The sequence below is a fragment of the Geospiza fortis genome, unplaced genomic scaffold, assembly GCF_000277835.1.
Source record: "Geospiza fortis unplaced genomic scaffold, GeoFor_1.0 scaffold154, whole genome shotgun sequence".
In the NCBI taxonomy this organism is placed as follows: Eukaryota; Metazoa; Chordata; class Aves; order Passeriformes; family Thraupidae; genus Geospiza; species Geospiza fortis.
In genome coordinates this window covers 1,450,506-1,471,837 of record NW_005054397.1, presented here as the reverse complement: position 1 = coordinate 1,471,837, position 21,332 = coordinate 1,450,506, and the positions used below count along the sequence as shown (strand labels likewise).

Genomic DNA, 21,332 nt, shown 5'->3' with positions numbered 1-21,332 from the left:
GTAGAACAAGCGAATATTGTGTGGTAGAACTGGAAAAACATTCCACCACAGTTCTCCCGGCGCTGGTGCTATGCTGTATATACTAGAATCAGGAAAGAGCATAGCCTTCTTCCAGTGACTGCACCCCCAAAATTTTTCTGTTTCACTCTCCTGGTGCTTTTTTGTGACAGTTCCTCACAGTTCTGTTTCCTTTCTTGCTTCAGTGTCAAAGAGATGAATAATTCCAGAGAAAAACTATAACTCACCATAGACATTCCATCTCTTAGCATGGTTATTCTCTTTAGCTTCTGAATAAAAGCCCATAAAGCTTTGTAAACATACCATAAAGATAAGTAAAAACTCCTTCCCATTCCCCTGTATTCTCTAAGGCAGGGCTTTGTCTCAGTGGCATATAGATTCTGCACATATCCAGCTGCCTTTCAGACTGCTTATCAACTGCTGTTTCAGAGAAACTGGATGAATCATGTTTTGTGCAGAAATTGTTGCATCTGACTAGTTTAAGTAGCATGCATGAGAGAGTATGGGTCACACAGGTCCCTTCCTGGCAGAAAATTGGTCTGAATAATCTATCTTAGCCCAGAGTTACAACAGACTTATTCCTCATCTCTCTGAAATCAATGAACCAACTCAGGCGGAAAAATTGCAGAAACATAGAATATTTCAAGTTGGAAGAGACTCATAAGGATCATTACTTCCAACTCCCTGCTCCTCACAGAACTATCTATAAACAAACCATATGACTAAGAGCATTGTCCTGATGCTCTTTGAACTCTAACAGGCATGGCACAATGACCACTTTCCTGGGAAAGCCTGTTCCAGTGACCAACCCTCTGGATGAAGAAACTTTTTTCCTAATGTCCAATCCTGAAACAGCCTCATTCCATTTCCTCGTGCCCTTGCTGGTCACCAGATAGAGAGCAGCACCTCCCCCTCCCCTGCCCCCAGTAGGATGAGATGAGGTCACCCCTCAGCCTCCTCTCCTCCAAGCTGAACAAGCCAAGTGACCTCAGACACTCCTTCTAAGTTTTGCCCTTGGGAGCTTTCACCATTTCGGTCCCCCTCCTCTGCACACACTCTTAGAGTGTTATGTTCTTATACAGTAGCACCCAAAACTGCCCCCAGCACTGGAGGTGGGGCTGCCCTGGTGCAGAGCAGGGACAATCCCCTCCCTTGCCTGGCTGGCCGTGCTGTGCTTTATTCCCCCCAGGACGCCCCAGGTTAGCCCTCCTGGCTGCCAGGGCACTGCTGACTCATGTTCAACTTGCCATCCACCCAAAGCTCCAGATTTGTATACATAGCCAGGATTACCCTGTCCCAGGTGCATTTAAAATAATCCAAATGAAAAGCATTTGCTTAAGTTTTTATTATGATTAAAGGAGCAAAAGTGTACACCCACAAGACCCACTGTATACAGGGATAGGACACATGGAGAAAATTTGAATAGCAACCTGCAAAACCACCACACTTGGTCATGATGATTGATCCAAAAAGGCTTAAGAAGAAATATTAATTACAAAATTTCTATAAGGCATCCTTAGAAAGGGGGGAAGTGCCTTGCAGTATCAGGGGTAGAAATAAAAACCAATTGCTTTATCAGAGTAGGTATGATTGATAGTAGTTTAGAGTTTAATTTAGGAAATTTTGAATGAATTATTCCAGGGCAGTCATCATGAAATTTGTCTGTAGAGAAATCTGGCTAAGTTAGAAGATTCCTTTTTTTTTCCCAAAAAAGGTGATGTGTTTTTTCAGTGTGATGATTCGGCACTATTGTTAAATTGCACCAGGAACATCTCTGTTAATGCTCATGCTTTCTTTGGGTCAGATTTTCATTCCTTTAATTCTTCATCTATGAGTAAATAATAATACTCAGCACAGAGGAAAGGCAAAGAGCCTCTGCTTTCCAGGCAAAATTTCACAATTTCTGCCTTAACTTTTTTTTTTTTTTTTAATCAAGCATTCCAGTTTTAGAAAATATGGATAAAAGAGAAAGTTTGTGTTTCTTTTTACCCTTGATACTGCAGCACTTTGGGTCTTGCTGTGGGGGACAGAAACTCTTTCAGCTTTCCTCTCTTTAAGGGGAATAGCATCTGCCAAAGAACAAGATGCTATCAGTTGGGTTGTGCTTGATCAAGAAGAGGAAAGGGTGGTCAGCTCTAACCTCTTCAGAGACACTTGTGTCATCTACCCAAGCTCCTGATGAGCGTACCACCTTACTGCCTGCTTCATGGATCTCCACAAATGCCTCATGGAATGCTTCAGACACCTTCAGGCTCCGTGCTGAAGAGATGCCAGAGAGATCGGCTGATGAGCTGAACAGGTCGGTGATACCCAAGGATTTTAAGACAGATGTCAGGTTATATTTTTCCTCAATCCTCATGCGGGGGAGATAAACTTTAATCTTCCTCTCTTCCATCTTTCTAGAACTGGTCCACTCCTTGAGATTTTCAAAGGTGATTGCGGTCTCAAGCTGCAAGGAAACAAACAAATTAGATCTCTGGGATGAGAGCACAACATCTTTTGTAGCAATGCAGTACCGTTTGTGGGTTTTTTCTCTTAAACTGACTGCTTTTCTTATGGTGTATTTTCTGGGTATATATGGATTAGCGTGTCTAGAAGAGGAAAGCAAACCATGACTCTCTCTTCTCTGTCCTGCTTCCTATTTCTTTAATAGGCTCACTGGCAATTTATAGTCCTGACTAGATGGCTACTTAGCAAATTTCCCAAAGGTCTTGCCAATTTATCTTCTTTTCTTCAGAAATATATTCCAGGAGTCATTCTGTGCTTATGAGTTTTAAGCTCTTTTTACATTTAAGACCTCCAAGTAAGGAAGTGTTAAAGGTTTTACTAATATCTGAAGTATCTAGAGGCATTTGAACACAGCTAAATTTCTTTAGTAATAAATGAGCTATCAGCTATTACTGAAGAAATTTAGCTGTGTTCAAATGGCTCTTTAATTTTATAATTTAGGTTCTTAGAGTTAGTGCACAATCATTTCAGTGAACTCGGATTTATTGCATAACTTTTCCTATTCAAACTGCATTCCTACTAATGGCTATATTCTTTTCATACCAACAGTAATATGTCATGTATATTTTACTTTCTGAAACTGCTTTAATCATTCCAGTATTCGTATTCAATTTTTAGATAGTTTAATTTTTGAAGGCATGAAGGAAGCATGTTGAAGGCTGTCAAACCATTCAATAATTACAAATACTCAAGCTAAGATGAACTTCCCATAAGTTCCTCAGTATGCAGAAATTGAAATATAAAAGCTTTGGAGCTCAAGGTGCTGGAGGAACAGCTGTTTATCTGACAAGAATCTGTCCTGCAGTGACAAAAATTTAACCCTCTAAAGCAGTTCCTTAGCAATCCATCCTTACACAAACTTTTGCAGGACCACTGAGAGAGCTGCGGGCCCCTATGCAACAATCCCATGCTGCCAATATTCAGATCTGTGCTGGGGATGTGCTTTAAGATAACTTTATTGTGAAGAGCATCTTTGCACCTAAAATTTCACTGTGTTCATGGTTTTCTGAAACCCAGCTGCCAGGGGCATACCTGCTCCAGGCCGGAGATGTCATCAGGCAACAGCACCCACAGGCTCAGCCTCCCACTGGCATATGGAATCTCCAGGATTCTGCATTTCTCAGAAGGGATCTCTGCCACTTTAAATATACCAATCTGAGACATCATCTGCACAGGTTTGCTTTCTTGCTGCAAAACCAAAGAAAACGATACAATTTTCAGAAAGATTATTCCTAGAGTGTAGAAATGCGTGCTTATGGTTAAAGCTGATGATTGCTCTTTTTCAGGAAGATTGTACAGCAACTTGTCAACTCCCTTCTTAAATTCCAGAACATGACACCTTTAAAGTGATGTATGCCCACATACCTCAGAAATTCTGAAAGGAACTGCCTGGGTATCTTCTTCCTTAAATGCTTTCTCCCACAGTCCCTTGAAGTAGATGGCACTGACCAGGACCATGTCAGTTTGTGAACTCACAGAGCTTGGTTGAAGGATATTTTTGATCGACCCTTTCAAAATGCACAGGAAAAGAGAACATGTATAATGCATCTGTGTATAACACATCTTACTTGGCAATTTCAACATTAAATGGAGGGTGAAGAATTTGTGGAAAGGAGGGTGGTAGGGCAAGGACATTGCTTTAGTTTTGTAGCTGTTATCTTGTAGTTCCAAGGTTGATTTGCTTACTGCTGTTGGCAATGGTTGTTGTTTCTCTCCCTATAAAGAATTATAGTGAGAGATATAATATCCAGAGATTTACTTGATACAAAATTAGCAAATTTTGTGTCAACAGGAAAAACCATTGGAACCTTGTATCCTAGGATGGTCTCCCAACCAAACATTTAATTTTTCATCAAACAAAAGTTGAAACATTGGTGTCAAACTATTTGTCAGTGTGTAAAAAGCATATTTTAGTGCTGTCCCTTTTATCAGGACTGGAAATATTACATATCCATATCCACAAAGCTTCTACAGATAGAGAGAGTCCTCTAACAGGGATGTCTATGAGGAAAAAGAAATTGTTAGATGATAGTTCTGTATCTAGGAACTGATCTCTCATCCAGGAAAATGAGCACAGGGAGATGTTTTGGTTTTTCATCACCTGACTTAACTGCTCTCACGTGTTGTTCAAGCATGGTGGCAGAAGGGAAAATACCTATGCTGACATTTGGCTTCCTCTTACCATTTGTCTGACTTTCAACCCAGGAATTTATGAGCTCTCTGGATTTTTCTGCAGCTGTTTGAAAGCTGATAGATTCCAAACCTCCCTTATACAGTTCCTTCACACATTGAATGTATTCCTGCAAAGAAAGAGTATGCCATTTTCAGATCAGAATGTCAAAGCATTTTGCAGATGTAAAAGGCAAGAATGAAATTAACAGATATGAGCAATCTGCTTATTAAGTAACTATGAGCTAGTTCATAAGCATCTTAAGATTTGACATGCATTGTTTCAAGCAAGAGTATATACATTTTTAAAACATATTTTCCAGAACTGAGTTTAATCCAAACCCAACATTCATTTCAGTTAAGTATGGAGTTTTTATTCTCTTTGCCCACTTTTAATTTTTTTTTTTTTTTTTTTTTTGCAATGGTATTCTCCTTGAATTTCAAATTAAATGTTTGTTTCAATGGAAAACCTTGGAATATTCTTGAGTACCTGAAGTTTTTTGTCATGTTTGTTTTCCAAGTTGAGAAAAGAGTTGTTCTCTTTATTAATTATACCTTGGCTTGATTGGATCTTTATTGTACTTTGCACAAACATCTTTTTGGCTAGTCACACTTTTTCTCAAGACTTTCAGGTGATAGATAGAATCTTTCCATATGGAAGAAAATTTGTTTAGCAGACCCTAGACTTCCGACAGTGCTTTTTGCATTAGAGAAAGTTACAGTTTTGACATTCAGATCAGATCTTAGAGCAACTCACTGGCAGAATTGGGTATTTCTCTTCAGCATAAAGTCTGCTGGCGATGCTGATGGAATAATTGTCACTTGGTTTGGTGATTTGGGTGATGATGTCCTTAAGTGAAGCATGGATGCTCACAGATGTGCCGCACTGATTGACATGAATACAAATAAAAATACAGATGATGTTACACTAGTTTTAATGATGAGTAGGTATTACATACTATATGAAAATAGTAGAGTAGTTCAGATGCTTCTGCTTATAAAATTGTTCATCCTATGCTGATATAGTAATTTTGTAATATATAAAATTCGGTGCTGTTTTTCTACTGTAATTTCCTCATACCATTTGTGGGGGGCTTTTAATTTTCTGTTACAGTAATCTAGCTTCAGCAGATCAGTTCCCAACCTGTTCTCTTTAACCACTAGCACCCAGCTACTTTGCCTAATTATACAAATATCTATAATTTCCCCCTATGGGCCCAATATTATGGTGATGGGTTTAATTTTATGCTTGCTCTGAATTCTCTGTTACCTGCCTTCTCTGTTCATTCTTATGAATGAGGTGTTCCCCCAAATCCTGGATGAAGGGCACTGGCTGCACATTGGAGTAGGGTTGGAACTGCTACAAGACTGCTTTATCTGATAGATTTTGCTCCCAGGAGAAACCGACATAGAGAAGGGATTAAATTGTTTCAGTACCTGAGATTCAGTACTCTCTCCAAATCCTGGGATTTTATCAAAGTGGATAGCCTGTAATTAAGAATAACAGTAGTTGAAATAACTGGTATGACCAGAAAAAGGTTATGCAACAGAGATTAACACATCATGTTTGAGGCAAACCTATTGACTAACTGAGAATGACTCAAAAAGTGCAATCTATCTGTACCATCTCTGAATAGCCATGCATACTGTTGCCTGCTTAGATTATCTTTTTTTTCTATTGAGCATCTAGGATTCTGCTCCAGTGTGTGCTACCAATAATGTCAACCTTCTTGTAGGTAACAAGCCAGCCACTCTCTATAAAGATAGTGAGAGCTGTAGGAAGTACATGAAACTTTCCCTATTGATTTTATTTCCTTTCCCTATTCAAAAAAAAAAAATGTTGCTAGAATGTATTTTTGTCTTTTAGAATTCTACTGCTAAACTATGATAAAATTTAAATCCAGTCTCAAGATTTTGGGCTTATTTAGCACTGTGGGAGTTTCAGGTGGCCACAGCTTTTGATAACTCTGGATCCACATTTTTTAGCCTCTGAGGGACATTTTCATATCATTAAGGGCTGTGGCTCTGTTGAGCAGCAGGAGGGTTTAAATCCTCAATGTAGTCTCACCTTTTCTATCTGAGCCTTGGTGTTATCTTTTGCACCTATGTAGACCATGGAGAGTGTTGAAATTATGAGCAGAGGGGAGTAGCAGACATTCTCCTGGACTCTCTGGCTTCTCAGCTCCCTGAATATGTCACAGCAAACTTCTGTGCTCACTGGACCGATGGAGGCCATTGTGCTGCAGTATTGCCTAGAGCAAAGAGCAGAAGGACAATAGCAATGTAATGATGGGAATAGCATACACACACACAACACTTTAATAGGAATTTTCAGGCTATAAAATATAAACAAGTAGTTTGGAAATCATTCTATGTTAACATGTCTGTTTCTATGCTCACCTTTCATGCATGTTAGAAACTGTTTTCACAAATCTGTTTCCTTCTGCATTTCTATACATTCACCTTTTTTAACAGCTCCTCAGAGCTCTGGAATCTGTATGTGATTTCTGTTTACCTTTTCAAAGAAGTCAAACAACAATTACCTGTACTTCTTTTCATTCACTGAAGGCTATAATTCCTTAGTACTTTGTAGTAGCTTGATGAAAACAAGAAAATATTCTCTCTTTCATATACTTGCAAAGCTGGAAATTTAAGTATAGATTAGATTTCCATTTGGTTTAGGTCTGGGCGGATAAAGGTAAAAGCAGAGGCTAGCTATTTGTATTTTCTAAAAATAAGTAGGTGTCATAAAGTATCTATTTTTTGCACAGTACTTACTGTGTAGATCTTCAAAGGCCTGTAGCTTACCCTTGTTTTAGTAATAGAAGCATGGGCAGGCAATACAATTTGTCTAAGGTCACTGAATCTAGGAGCAAGACTGATGCACAAAATTGATGTTTCATTGTATTGTGCTTTCAGGTATAGTTTGCTTTGCATAAACATGCTATGATTTCTCAGACTATAACCTGTCTGAGAAATTAAATTTCTGTTTTTCAAAATCCTGCCCCTTACATAGGAGCTAAATGCTAGGATCTCGAGTTTCTCTTTGTAGTGTTAAACTCTACCAAAGTGTTTTGTGACTGTCTTCTTGGATATACACATACAGACACACACATTTTTCTCTCACATTCCTTTCTGTATACATGTTCCTACTTATAAGTTATTTAAAAATTGTACATCTGTGCGCCCACGTACCTTTGTATGTTGTGTTCACCAACTGTATTTTTCAGGAATGCAACTCTTAGAGAAATTTCACACTAAAATAAACTTAGCAAATTCTCTGAGCACCACAGTTCTGCTCTCAATGCACTCTTTTGAACCAGAGGTCAAGCAAGGAAACTTATTGCTTGTCTGTCAAAATCAGTCTTAAAAGATACAGAATGGGAAGATAAGATTCTCTGAAATAAAATAATGTTTTGAGCACAAAATAACATTTTAAGCATAGAGAATAACTTTAAAAACCTCCTCAAAACCACAAACATTCAGATTTTACACATAATAAAATAGTGTAGAATGCATGTACACTGGTGAGATTTGTGGAGAACATCATGTAAATATTCTGTCCTGAAAAATATCAAACACAAGACAATCACTTCTCTCTTTTTAAGTTTAGTCAGAGCAAAGGAATAATGCAGTAAGAAGGTACATTTTTCTAGAGAGATGCTTACCTTCAGGCTTCAGCACCAAAGACAATACCGCTTTCCAGCTGTACATGGGTATACTGGCTGAGCCCTTGGGAATTTATACAGTTTGAGTTGTGACCCACCCACTGCTGTCCCTCAGAAGTTTGACTTTTGACACCATAAAAATAAATTAATGGTATTAGGTCAGTTTTTTTGTTTCAGTGGGTTTGGGTTTGATTGAAGGGAGAACAAATATTAGTATTGTATGCTTTTTAACAGTGCTTTCCACCAGTATATCAGAACCATTTGGCTGGAGAAGAGGCTGGGAAACAATTCCTCATTTGCAATGAGATACTGGGATGGCAGTAAAAAACAAAAAAATGTAAAAACCTTAGTGATGTCACACATAATTAGCAGTTATTAGTCAATATGTCAATAATTAGTCAATTTTTTATCATGGTTGTACTAATAGACCAGAACTCTCTTTCAGTCAGTCCTTTCTGAATGTACAAAATGCAGCCATGCTGGACAGAAGGGATAGGAGGACAGGACTTAGCCTTTTATTCTTCTAAAAAACTGGGGAAATAAAGTAGGGTGCATGCAACAAAACCAATTGAGATGAAAGTCAAAACCAGGAACATTTTCTTTGAGAAGCTGGAATATTTATAAAAAGATCTTTCTGTAAGTGTGTTTTTATAGCAAAGTATTTTATTCTCAGGGGTTAACAGCCCTTACCCTCTACCTTTGGGGTAAACCAAAACTCTAGATAAAATAAAAAAAAAAGTCAGTTCCAAATGTATTTGTGTATGCCCTTGCCTTGTATCTCTCAGATCTTCCATGAGTAACTTAATGGCATGATAGATGATGTAGGAACTGTGAAATCCAGCTAGAGTGTTCATGGTCTGTGGGACAATCATAATATATAATAGCAAATATATTTCATTTATAAAAGCTATTGTTCTGTATTGGAATAATAGAATGGACAAACAGTTAAGGAACTGTTCTGACCTCTGCAAAGCACTGTGTGATTTCTAAAAGCGGGGGGAGAAGGGGGGAAGGCAGGAGGAGAATCTCAAAGCCTGTACTATGTAATTCTTTAGAACATATGGGTCATAACTGTGATCTCTGTTAAGCAGAGTAGTCTCCTGTACTGCTGTCAAAAGTTTAGGCCATGTAGTGTTCTTTGCCTCAGTCTGCTTCCTCTTGTGAAAATAAACGTGCCATGTAAATCTACATTCCCCTTGATGAGCCATTGTGTGTCAGTGCGTAGCTCAGGAGGTGAGGTGAGGTGTAACACGGACATCAGGAGAGGCAGAAGTGCTAGGAAGCCAGAAGGAAATCCGACATATGATTAAACAGTGGGGGGTGTGCCTGGACCCCAAGTCACAGGGCATGTATCACATGTTGCTTTCCTTTTAGGCTTTGTGCCTACAAAATAATGATTATTTGTCATCCTTCTAAGATGATGATGAAAAAGCTGAAGTGAACATGCCAAAATGGGCTAATGCCAGCTGTGCTGAACTAGGAGAAGCTGTGGATTCCCTCGAGAGTCTTAGAAAGAGATCTGGATAGACCAGAGAGCTAAGGAATCACCAAAGGTATGAAATTTAACAAGAGCAAGTGCCAGATTCTCCATCTGTGATGGGGTGATCCTCATTGCAAGTACAGACTGGGGGATGAGAGATTAAAAACAGCCCTTCATAAAGAGATCTGTGGGTTTGGGTCAATGGCAAGTTGAATATGAGTCAAGAGTGTGTCCTGGTAGCCAAAAGGACAAATAACATACTGGGGTGCATCAGGTTCAGCATCACCAGCTGGTTAAGGGAGGTGATTGACCCTGCCAAAGGCAGAGGACATCTTTAATGTCCCTTGAAACCCAAACTGTTCTCTGATTCTGTGATTCTCCCACTCTACTCTGCACTGATGTGGCCTCACCTCGAGTCCTATGTGCAGCTTTGGGCACCTCAATATGGGACATCACACTGTAAGAGCCTGTGCAGAGGAGAGTGACAAAGATGGTAAAAGGCCTCGAGGACAAGAAGAGAAGGCCGAGGGGTGACCTCATCTCAGCCTACAACTTCCTCAATGGGTGCAGTGGAGGGGGAGGTGTTGCTCTCCTCTCTCTGGTGACCTGTGATGAGCCACACGGAAATGGAATGAAGCTGCATCAAAGGAAGCTCAGACTGGACACTGAGAAAAGGTTCTTCATCCAGAGAGTGGTCAGTCACACCCTGGAACAGGCTCCCCAGGGAAGTGGTCACAGCACCCAGTGTGTCAGAGTTCAGTGAATATCTGGACAATGCTCTTAGTCATATGGTTTATTTGTAGGTAGTCTTGCAAGGATCAGAGAGCTGAACTCAATGATCCTCATAGTTTCCTTCCAATTTGAGATACTTCATGATTCTTCAAACCTGTGTGTCTTCACCTAATAAGCTGTTTTCTCACATTGTTTATAGTGCACCTCAGATTTATGCCACTATTTTCACTCTTTATCCTTTTTTGTTCAGGGCCACTTTATGTCTACAAGGGTTTAGTTCTACTTCCACCACACTGGTCTTCAATTGCTGCATGTGAGAGTTGGTCAGTGTATTTAACTCAGTGAAATCTGCCATTCAAATGTCCTTCAAGACTCTCTGCTAAACAACCATGATTCCCCTTCCCTTCGTCTGGTCTATCATACATGAATTACAGAAGTGTCCAGACCTGTATCACAAGTAGAGCTCATCTCGTATGACCTGAATTTTAGGACTTACAAACATACTCGGGAAGAAGCTGCGCTTTTGGTGATAGTTTTTTTTTTACACACTATCACACTGCAAGAATAGAATTAAAATTATCCCAGTGGTTTTTTTTAATCTGGTGAGTTTAACTTCTGTGTAGTGTCCTGGTTCCAGATCTTCAGAACAGCTTTGTATGCATTTGATGCAGGGCTTTGTTCCATGAGTTATATGAAAATCATGTTTTCTCTCCAAGAATTGGAGTTTCAGGTTTAGAACACAGCCACAATAAGCAAATACATGGAGGATAAAAAGCTCTGCTGTGATAATATTTGATAAAGGGAAGCTGTGTTCTTTATGAGGGGTCTGGTGTGGTTTTCTGTGCTCAGACTGGGAGATAATGCAAGGCCCATTTTAAGCGACAGGATATACCCATGAGCAAATGAAGAACTGGATCAGAGCAGACCAGCAGCATAACATCAACCCTAAAATGTCTTTTACAGTCTGCTTGACATGAGGTCTAAAGTAAGCAAACCTTCCTGCACTTGGAAGACTACCTGGGACAACTGGCAATGGATTGTCCTGTCAAGCACAGCTGTGCAAGCAGCACAAACAGTTCAGTCACACATCCTTGTTTGACAATGCTTGTCCCAAGAAAGAGGTCAGCTAAGGCTCCGTTGCCCTTTCGTCAGCCAGGCATTTCATTGTGGAGCTGTCCCTAAACCAACAGACTCTTGAGTACCTGAGCTTTGGACAACTGACAGTATAAAAGGAACTTCTTAACCAAAAGAATATGAAGTCCAGGTCAGCTCACAGAACAAAGCCTCTCATCTAATCACAAAAACCTATTCAGAACTTGGGATTCTGTCCTTGATCCTGCTCTTTTGGCAATAGAAAGGAGCATATTAATTGTTTTGTGTTTGTCTTCATTCCACATTGTGACTCTAGAAGCTGGCTTTCAATCAGGGACAGAGGTAATCAGTCACAGAGAGATTTACTGATTGCAGCTGACTGTCTCACTTGTTACCATTGCAGACCTGGGTGCTGTAGCTAACGATGGTTTCTCTCTTCATTGTTCTGTGGTTCTGGTTTTCTCCCCCATACTAAGCAAATGAAGTATCTGGTCAAGCTCCTTCAGACAGGTGCCCATAGCCCTTCCTGCAACAGCTCTATTCCATTGGAGATGTGCACTGTTGCCTGCAGTACTGCCTTGATCTCTCACAGACAGATCTGTCATAGACAGTAACAGGGCATTTGTCATTGCTCTTAATTGTCATTGCAATATCCCATATGACATATCTTATCCCTTTATTCATTTGAAACTGACACAGACAGACTTCATTGTACAGATGATGATTTCTTACTGCTCCCCCTGACATAGGTTGGTGTGACCTTCATGGCATAATTTTCAGTGATCACATCCCAGGCCAACAATGGGTTGGATGGGAGGTCTTTGACTCCCATGTTTGAAAAACATCCTCACTGTGGTTGAATGAGTTTTAGCCTCACATACATCCAAAGCCTTTTCCTTGCTTCCATACCTGCCACATAACTTCCTGTGGAAGCAACCTGTCTCTGATGATAAAGGTGCCTTCGTTCTGTCCAAGCTCAAATGCAAAACACAAGTGTGCAAGAGTTGAAAGCAAGGAGAGTCCACCAGGCAGGAGTATAGAAGCTTTCACCACACACTCAGAGATGAAATCTGAAAAGCACAAACTGTGCTGGAAGGAAAACTGACAAGGGATGTGAAAAACGGTAAGAAAAGTTTTTTTAAGTACAACAGCAAAATGAAGACTAAAGAAAATCAGGATGATTGAAGAAGGTTCCTGATGATTTGAAAAACTGACTGATTTTCAGAAAGGAAAAGGAGGAGAATTGAGGAGACTACAGGTCTCTGCAGTCACTGAAAAGGTGTAGTGCACTGCTGCAAGGCGCTAAGGATTAGTACTCATTATGATCTGTGTCAAGAAAAACACAATCTCTAAGACACTGCTCAAAATACCATTTATTGCAGCTAACATTGAAAGGAAAAAGAGGATAATATAGATAATTTTTATTGTCACTCACTACAACTACCTGAAAGGGGGTCGGCCTCTTCTCCCAGGTAACTAGCAATAGGACAAGAGGACCTACTCTTAAGCTCTACCAGGGGAGATTTAGGTTGGACATTAGGAAGAAATTCTTCACAGAAAAGGTGATTGGGCATTGGAATGGGCTGCCCAGGGAGGTGGTGGAGCCGCCATCCCTGGAAGTGTTTAAGAAAAGACTGGATGTTGCACTCAGTGCCATGGTCTAGTTGACATGGTGGTCTTAGGTCATAGCTTGGACTTGATCATCTCAAAGGTCTTTTCCAACCTAGTTGATTCTGTGATTCTGTGATATTCCTTTAGTTGCAGAGAGCCCTAAGCTGTGCAGTGTGACGGTTGTCACAAGGGTTCTTGGGATGAAGGGAGAGACAAGAAGGTTGACTCCATTATCACAAGGCTTGATTTATTATTTTATGATATATACATATGATATAACTATACTAAAAAAAAAGAAAAAGGAGAGCTTTTCAGAAGCTTGCTAAGCTAAGAATAGAAAAGTAAAGAATGATAACACACGAGCTGGCCTTGACAAACTGCGAGAGCTAGCTCTGCTGTGACTGGTCAGTGAACCAAAACATCCACACCAGACCAATCACAGATCCACCTGTTGCATTCCACAGCAGCAGACAATCATGGTTTACATCTTGTTGCTGAAACTTCTCAGCTCCAGCAGGAAAAATCCTGAGAGAGGATTTTTCATAAAAGAAATGTCTGTGACAGTGCAGCATTGGAAAGATCACCAGTTAAGGACTGGCATGCAATGCAAGTCCCATCCATGGAGATAGGTGTTCACTGACACTTTGGTCTTTAGAGCTCTTGCAGGAATTTTTAAAGAAGAAAGCAGTTAATTTTTCTGAGAAACAGAAGGATGTTCACATGAAGACTTGCTGCTTCACTTTATGATAAATGCAAGGAGGCAGGGGATCCAGTCACTCATGCTAAGTGGAAGCTACCTACAGGTTCCTCCCTTCTGCCTTGCACACAGAGTTCATGCTGCAGCCCAGGGCGATGTGCAGGACAGCACAGGATGGGGAGCCAAGATCCACGCTCAGCAAGCTCAGGCCTGCACCTTCTCCTGTCAAATGCTATGTAGGTCACTAACGCCCTGGTGTACCATTGTATTTGAGCTCAAATCCCTGCAGAAGGCTTCCAAGCATAGCCTCCTGGGAACATTTTGAGACATGTGAAGGAATAAAAGATGATGAAGAAAACCAGCACAGATTTACCAAGGACAAATCTCTCCCGACAAACATCATTGGTGTCTAGGATGGGACAGCTTGTTGTATAAACAAAGGGAGAGCAGAGGTTATTGTACACCTGATTTTAGTAAGGCCTTCAGGATGATCTCCCATAATATCCTTGTAGTCACATTGGAGAGCTATAGCCTGAGTAAGCAGGCAATATTTTGGGTGGAAAGCTGTCTGTACTCAGAGAAGCAGCAGGAGCAGGGCTGCTCCATGAGGACAGTGAGCTGGGCCAAGAGTCAGCCCTCGAGGAGGGCAGTGCCCTCGCCACAATATCTGACCATGGGGAAGCAGAACCAAATGTCAGTGACAGGGTCCTCCAACATCCATGGACACAGCAAGAGGAGAGCCAGGGCCATGGTCCATTTCCAGAGCCTAGGGTTAGGGAGCAAGGAGAGCTGGTTGCTGCCTGTGGAACGGGAGGCTGGCTGATCAGGGCCCAGCCCCATAGCACCTGAGCAAGGGAAAATGGACTGACCCTGAAAGGGTGACAGGTCCAACCAAGCCTTCAGAACATGAGGCAATATAAGCTGGGAAGTCTCTCCACGAGTGAGGGCTGCAATCAGATCCAGTGACTACGAGGCAGGTCAGCAGTGACAGAGTAGGCTCAAGTTCAAGCCAGGAAATGAGTGTACAAGTTGTTCTCAAGCAGGCCATGGCCAAGCAGGGCAGGACTGAGGGGAACAGGAGAACAACCCCTGATGTGGTGTCACTGGGGGAGGGGCTGATGGCCTGGGGCGGGGGGTAGCATGAGATCTGGGGATTTGGGCAGGTGGGAGAGGTCCCATGGAAGATCAAGGCCACTGAGGGCTTCTAGTGCAGCCTCCCCTGTGAGGACAGCGTGCCCTTGCTCCTCAGGGAGACCTGTGCCCAGGAGGGACTCACTTCAGAGTGGCTCAGTGGCTGTGGGGTGCTAGGGGGCTGTTTCAGGGGACACAGAGCTGGGACAAGGGCAGTGGATAGGAAATGGACATGGCATGAGAGGTCAAGAACTGAGTGAGATGGTCAGGCCACCCCAACAGGCCCCAGAGGCTGGTCAGGAACAAGCCAAGGAGGATGGTCTGGCCGGGTGGAAGGGGATTATTCAGGAGCCTGGCTCTGAGTAATGAGTGAGTGCTTTGTGGGGATCAGGAAGGTTTGTAAGGACAAGGTCCTGTGTGACCAGAGACCCAGGCTTCTTGGTGCTTGGCAGGGCTCAGGAGGACTGAGCTCACAGTCAGGGAGCAGCAAGGGCCATCTTTTCCCAAAGAGGAATACACCGGGAGGTATGGGGGATGCCTCAGCTGGAGCCTCACCAGCCAGGGCTCAGCAGCTGAGCAGAGCAGGCCTGGAGACCATGGACAGTCCAGATCCTAAGGCAGCGTCATGGCTATGAGGCAGGTGCAAAGACAGCATTGACCACAAAGTCAGTTCACACAACAGAGGTAGGTCCAGATCCAGTGATCACAAGCCAGGGCCAAGGTCACATTAGGAGTCCTCGGGCAGGAATGGGCACAGCTGTGTTTGAACTGGAGAGTGACACACCACTGATGTAATACACATGGGAACTGAAAGTCCAGCACGTAGCTTAGAACTCCTGGGGTCACAGGTGTGGGAGAAGCTCCAGGACTCTTACAAATTTCATTAGTGCAGGACTATTACAAATTCATTAATGCACTCAGAGCTCAGTCATACACTTATAAGCAAAAGAGATGAGCCTGGAGACAAGGCTGCAAGGCTTAGGACTGAGGTCTGTCAGGAGGGAGAACTGGAGACAGGAACCTGCAGTGCACTTCAGTGCTATGTCCAGGCTGAAACAAGTTTCTGTTGTGGGCAACAGCTTTGACTTGGGGAGTTTCACTTAATTTCTTGGTGATTAACATTAAATTTTTGTTGTTTACTTGGTAGCTGACAAATCAATGTAACAAAGTATGAAAAAAACTGACCTTTCATTCTGCTTCCCCACACTTCAATACAAAAAGTCTCCTCTTATGCTTACTAGTTTCAGCTTCCTTGTTATACTCAGTGCTCACCAGCCCCTTTGGTGAAGCAGCAAGCAGTGGAAGAGGTTGTGATTGCTGTATAACTGTTTATATCTGCCAGATGCTCCTGCTCACTTTTATCCTGTGCTCTAGTCTGCTTCAAGAGCTGCAGTTCCACAGGGATGTCCTTGCTGCAGCATCAGTGACCAGCAGGCTGCAGTTCCTCTGGAGTGTTACTGTCCTGGCATGAGCTGCCTGTGGCTGCAATGCCCCAGAGGTGACACCCAAGAGTGTGCCTTCAGCTGTGCTCTTTATAACACCCCCTTCTTATTAACATCCCCATGTCTTCTCTCTTTTGTTTCTCCAAACACACCTGTCACATGTCTCTGTCCACTCTTTCTTAATTACACTTGAGCAGAGGTGCTGTGTGCTCCTCTGACTGGAGATTTGGCACACAATGAGTTTTTTTCATTCATTACAGGGTCTGCTGCAAATGGCCAAGAACAGTTCATGTCCTCCTCTCACAAATGGTGCCAGCACCCAGTACAGGCTCCAGGCCCATGTGCAGAGGGTGCTGGGGAAATCTCTCGCTGAAGATGGTTGTGCTCTCTGAGTCCTAACACTGGCTGTTGTCAGTCCTGGAACTTAAATAGCTGATTGTATTTTCTATATATTTATTACCTCTAAACTTATTTATTTTCCATGGTTTTGTCCAGTTTCCCATTAAAGTCATGTGAAATTTTATCATCTTCCGCATTTTTTGACCATTAATTCCATCATTCAGCTATTTGTTGTCAGCTACCTCTGTGTGTTGGGATTTTTTCACTGCTTTCTGCTAACCTCTTTTAAAGCCATTAAGTTCCTATGTCAGAAGATATACCAAATAGTCAACCTCTGTCACTGCCTCCATAACACTCAGCACTTCAGAAACCTCTGCTCTTGAGATCACCCCTTTCCTAAGAGTTTGACTGTGTGGGCTCAGGGACACGCGAAGCAGCTTCCAAGCCTTGAATCTGGGCACTGTTTGTGGCAGAGCTGTGAGATGCCTCCATGGGGGTCTACATCCCCCTTGCTCAAGAGAAGAATTTCAGTGGAGTCTCTTAACTGGACCTTGCTAGTTTACATGCCTTTGCCTGGCCATGAACCTCAGCAAGATGGACACTGCAAGTGTTCATTTGGGACACTAGTAAGAAAATTATTAAAGGTATTAAAATTATTTTATTGGAAATGACATGAGAAGGGGAAAGGAGAGAGCATAGTCAGTTTCATGTCCCTTCCAGTGGTCAGATCCTGAAGTGGTGCAGCATTGGATGGATCTTTCTTCAGGGAACAGCACACTGTGCATATCCCATGCATGCAAAGGTTCACTGATGATGTGATCTTTATACTTTTATGGGTATGTTCTGTTTATCATTTCTACTGATGAATGAAAGTATACAGAAAAATGCTGCTTCACTTCAAGATAAAGACAAGGATATGCCAGCAACATCATCACAGGGTGTCAGTTCGGGACCATCTCTGAGGTTCTCCATTATGATTAGCAGATGAAGTTTAGCCCATAGCCACATGATATGTTCAGCACTGTATGGTCCCGGACACTAAGCAGTATGTGCAACATAACTTAACACAAAACTGCACACACTGATCAGCCTGATCAGATCCATTTTTACGTGGTCACTAACTCCTCAATGTACAATAGTGTTCTGGTTAGGAGCACTACAGACCCTGATTTGTGGATTTAACCTGCAGGCTTGATATTTGACCTACCTCATCACCACAGGCTTTTTTGGCAATCACCGGACTCTATGTAGGGAACTGCAGCATCTAATAAATTATGGGGAAAGCCCCTGCCTTTCTGGTCTTGTTGTCACCTCCTGCTGTGTATCCCCTTTCCTTGCCAAGCACCCTTGGCTGCTTTTTGACAATCTCCTCTCTGCTGTCCCTTTTCCCTATTGATAAATTTTAGCTCACTAGCCAAGAAACAGAAAGCCCTGCTCTGTATCGAAGCCTTTTTAGCAGACATGAACCTTTCTGTTTGATTCAGCATGTTGTGCTTTCTCAAATACCATTTGGGAACCCAGGACAGCTCTGCCCTGGAGTCCAGAGGGTTCTCTCACTTCCTCTAGTGACTATGGTTACAGCATAATGCCTGCTAAATCTCGTGCCTTCAGCCATGGATTTGGTTTGCTTAGGAGACAGCAGGCCTCTCTCACAAGTCATATATGCAGAGGGATGTGGAATGGTCTCAGAAATTTATATTCCCCAAAGGGCAGGGAAAATATGTCATCTTCAACCCTTCCCCAAACGACATAAGAAGAAAGGGCACACGTAGTTCACACAGCATTTCAAATGCTGTTCTGTGTGTGTCTGGTTTTGTTCCACACACCGCTGGCAGTACAGTAAACCCAGAATAGCATGGCACATAGTGAAAATGGAGTGTAGTGAATGGACAGATGGCAGTTTATTGACATACCAGCTTCAGTGATGCTGCCTGGGGGCAACAAGGGCTGCAGGACAATATCCAGATTTTGTGGGAGCTGGGATTAGTGTTATTAAACTGTTATCAGACTTCAGAGCCAGGAAACAGCAAGCAGAGTTTGCTCTCCTCATGGCTGCTCTTCCCTCATCCCTTCGTAATACCTTCCACGCTGGTCATTTCAGAATTGCTTCCCATGGGAGCTGCAGCAGCTGCACTGACCTTGGCAGAGCCTTTGCAGCAGCTCCTGCCAGCCCAGACCAGCAATGCAAAGCACAGTACTGGGCCCAGCCATTGATACAGGGGATCTTATTCAACCTCCCTGAATCTGCACTTCTACCTCTCATTTTAGCCTCTTTAGAGGATGGTTTCTCTTTCATAAACAAAACAGCTCCATCCATTCTACAGTGTTTGACCATGATATTTTTTCCAGGACACAGACATTTTAAAATGCCTCTGATCTTTGAGAATGATATTTCTGTCTTTTTCTTCAAAAATTACTGGGTTTCAAGCCCAGTGCCACTGGTTTACATTTTCAGTATATCAATCATAATCATCTGCTTGCACAAAAATTAGGAACAAAATTGGAACATACATTAAGCTCCCAGACCTAGTTTTCAACAGATGTCTCTCTGTCAGAAGACTTGAGACATCATTTTGTATCCCTAGTGACACCTAATGGCCCAATGTAGAATGAGTCAAATCATTCTGTTTCACACTGAGGACATTAGGTGGACCTCTGTCATATTTTTCAGGAAACCATTTACCATTTCATTCATCTTCATTTCATTACTATTGATTTTCTCAATTTATTTGCTTTAAAATAATAATCAAAGGAACAATTAAACAAGAGAATAGTTATTTTTATATTCATGTTATATAATTCAATAAATATTAATTTTATTTTCATTGTACCTAGAAATTGCAGAGTGACAGATATGCTTGTTTCAGTTTAATAACAGATCTATAATTGTTTATAAACTTTCACCCTCTGCTTCTTAGAACAGTATTTTATAAGTCCTGCCTTTTTCTTTTTTGCTTTAGTTGTAGCAAAACTCTCTTTACTGCCTTAGGTTTTAAGTCAAGCAGAACATTATATGCATAGAAATGCTTGAAATTACATAAATAAGAATATGTTTTTACTTGAATACTTCTGTTAACCGTGTGTAATCCCTGAAAACTGTCTTGGGAACACCAGTATTTGCAGCTCTTCCATAGGCTTCATAGCAGCCAAGATACATTTCCCTGTAGTCAGCATCATCATTTCAAGTTATATTTAATACTTACTTCTGTAATGTTTGAGGCAGCTCCAAATACTGCCAAGTATCTCCCTTTTCTAAGCACTTTTTAGGTACTGTGATTTGCAGTTCTGCACATGTATGCCAGCAGAAGGAAGATTGCTTAAGTCTGTGATCAACATTAATAAGTCTTTCAATTGGATAAACTGCAACCTGAAGAACCTTCTGTTGTGCGGAGAGAAAAAAAAAACTCTACAACTTTTTTAAGTTATAGGGCCGGTATGTTTATTCAGCGCTGGACGCAGGCCAGAGAGACAGAGAGACTGCTCTCTTTAAAAGGGCATGCGCACCTTTTCGAACCTCAGTCCTCCTTTTTATCCCCCTTTCAAATGCATATGCATACAATTTCACAATAGGCTCATACATATTCATTTCTATGAATTTCGCAGTGACTTTTGCTGCTAATTTTCATTATCAGAAGGAATTTCTTGTGTCCCTGTCCTGTTCCCGCGGTGTCTCTGTTTTCATTTCACTGTCTCCTCTTTATCTTCTTGTTTTTCTATTGAAGCAGCTTTTCTCTTTGGCCTTAACTTGACACAGAAAAGCACCTTTTACCCTTTTTGCTCTAGGGGGGATTTTACCATGCCTCATTTTCCCCCCTTTCCTAGAAAATAAGTAAATTCTTTTACTTAATGCAAACCCCTATGGCAATAAGTATCCCTCAACGTGTTTCCATGTACATTTGATAAGGAGGTTAATATTGCTATTTGTCGTAGTATTTTACAATTCCAAATTAGCAATATAGTAGATAATCCTAAACTTATTCCAACTAGTATTAGCAAAACTACAATGGGGTGACACAACTTATTAAAGATTCCCTCTGCCGTCAGTGACCACCCAAAAATCTCATCCCACCAGTGATGATCTGCATTTTGTTTTATTCTCTGTAGAATTCGGATTATTTCTTTTGTATCATGTTGGACAGTAATTAAGGTTTTCTTTCCACTTTCTTGGATCTCTTTCAATATCTCCAGTAGGTCTTGGTGTCTAATTAATTGTCTTACAAATGCAAGGTCCATCTCAATAGGGGTAGGTGATAGCTTGTGATACATTGTATAGTTAGTTTTAATCAACTGGTAGGATGTCACTGGGGCCAAGTACGAAAAATCACACCCGATAATCTTACCAAAATTACAAATACAGATTAGAATGATTTCTACTAGACAAAATAACATCGTTGCTATCAATTTTTACATCAGCACAGGCAGTTTTCAGGCACACACACCCTCTT

At 41.6% G+C, this 21,332-nt stretch overlaps 1 protein-coding gene across 1 annotated transcript; it reads right to left on the bottom strand.

Annotated features, from left to right (window-relative positions):
* Positions 1–2,071: 2,071 nt before the first annotated feature.
* LOC102036892 (ovalbumin-like) lies at positions 2,072–6,931 on the bottom strand. The gene is made up of 7 exons (XM_005425829.1): positions 6,764–6,931; positions 6,133–6,183; positions 5,453–5,581; positions 4,709–4,826; positions 3,892–4,034; positions 3,559–3,714; positions 2,072–2,467 (listed from the first exon to the last, which is right to left on the bottom strand). The coding sequence occupies exons 1-7, from the start codon at positions 6,929–6,931 to the stop codon at positions 2,072–2,074; spliced, it is 1,161 nt and encodes a 386-aa protein (XP_005425886.1).
* Positions 6,932–21,332: the final 14,401 nt, after the last annotated feature.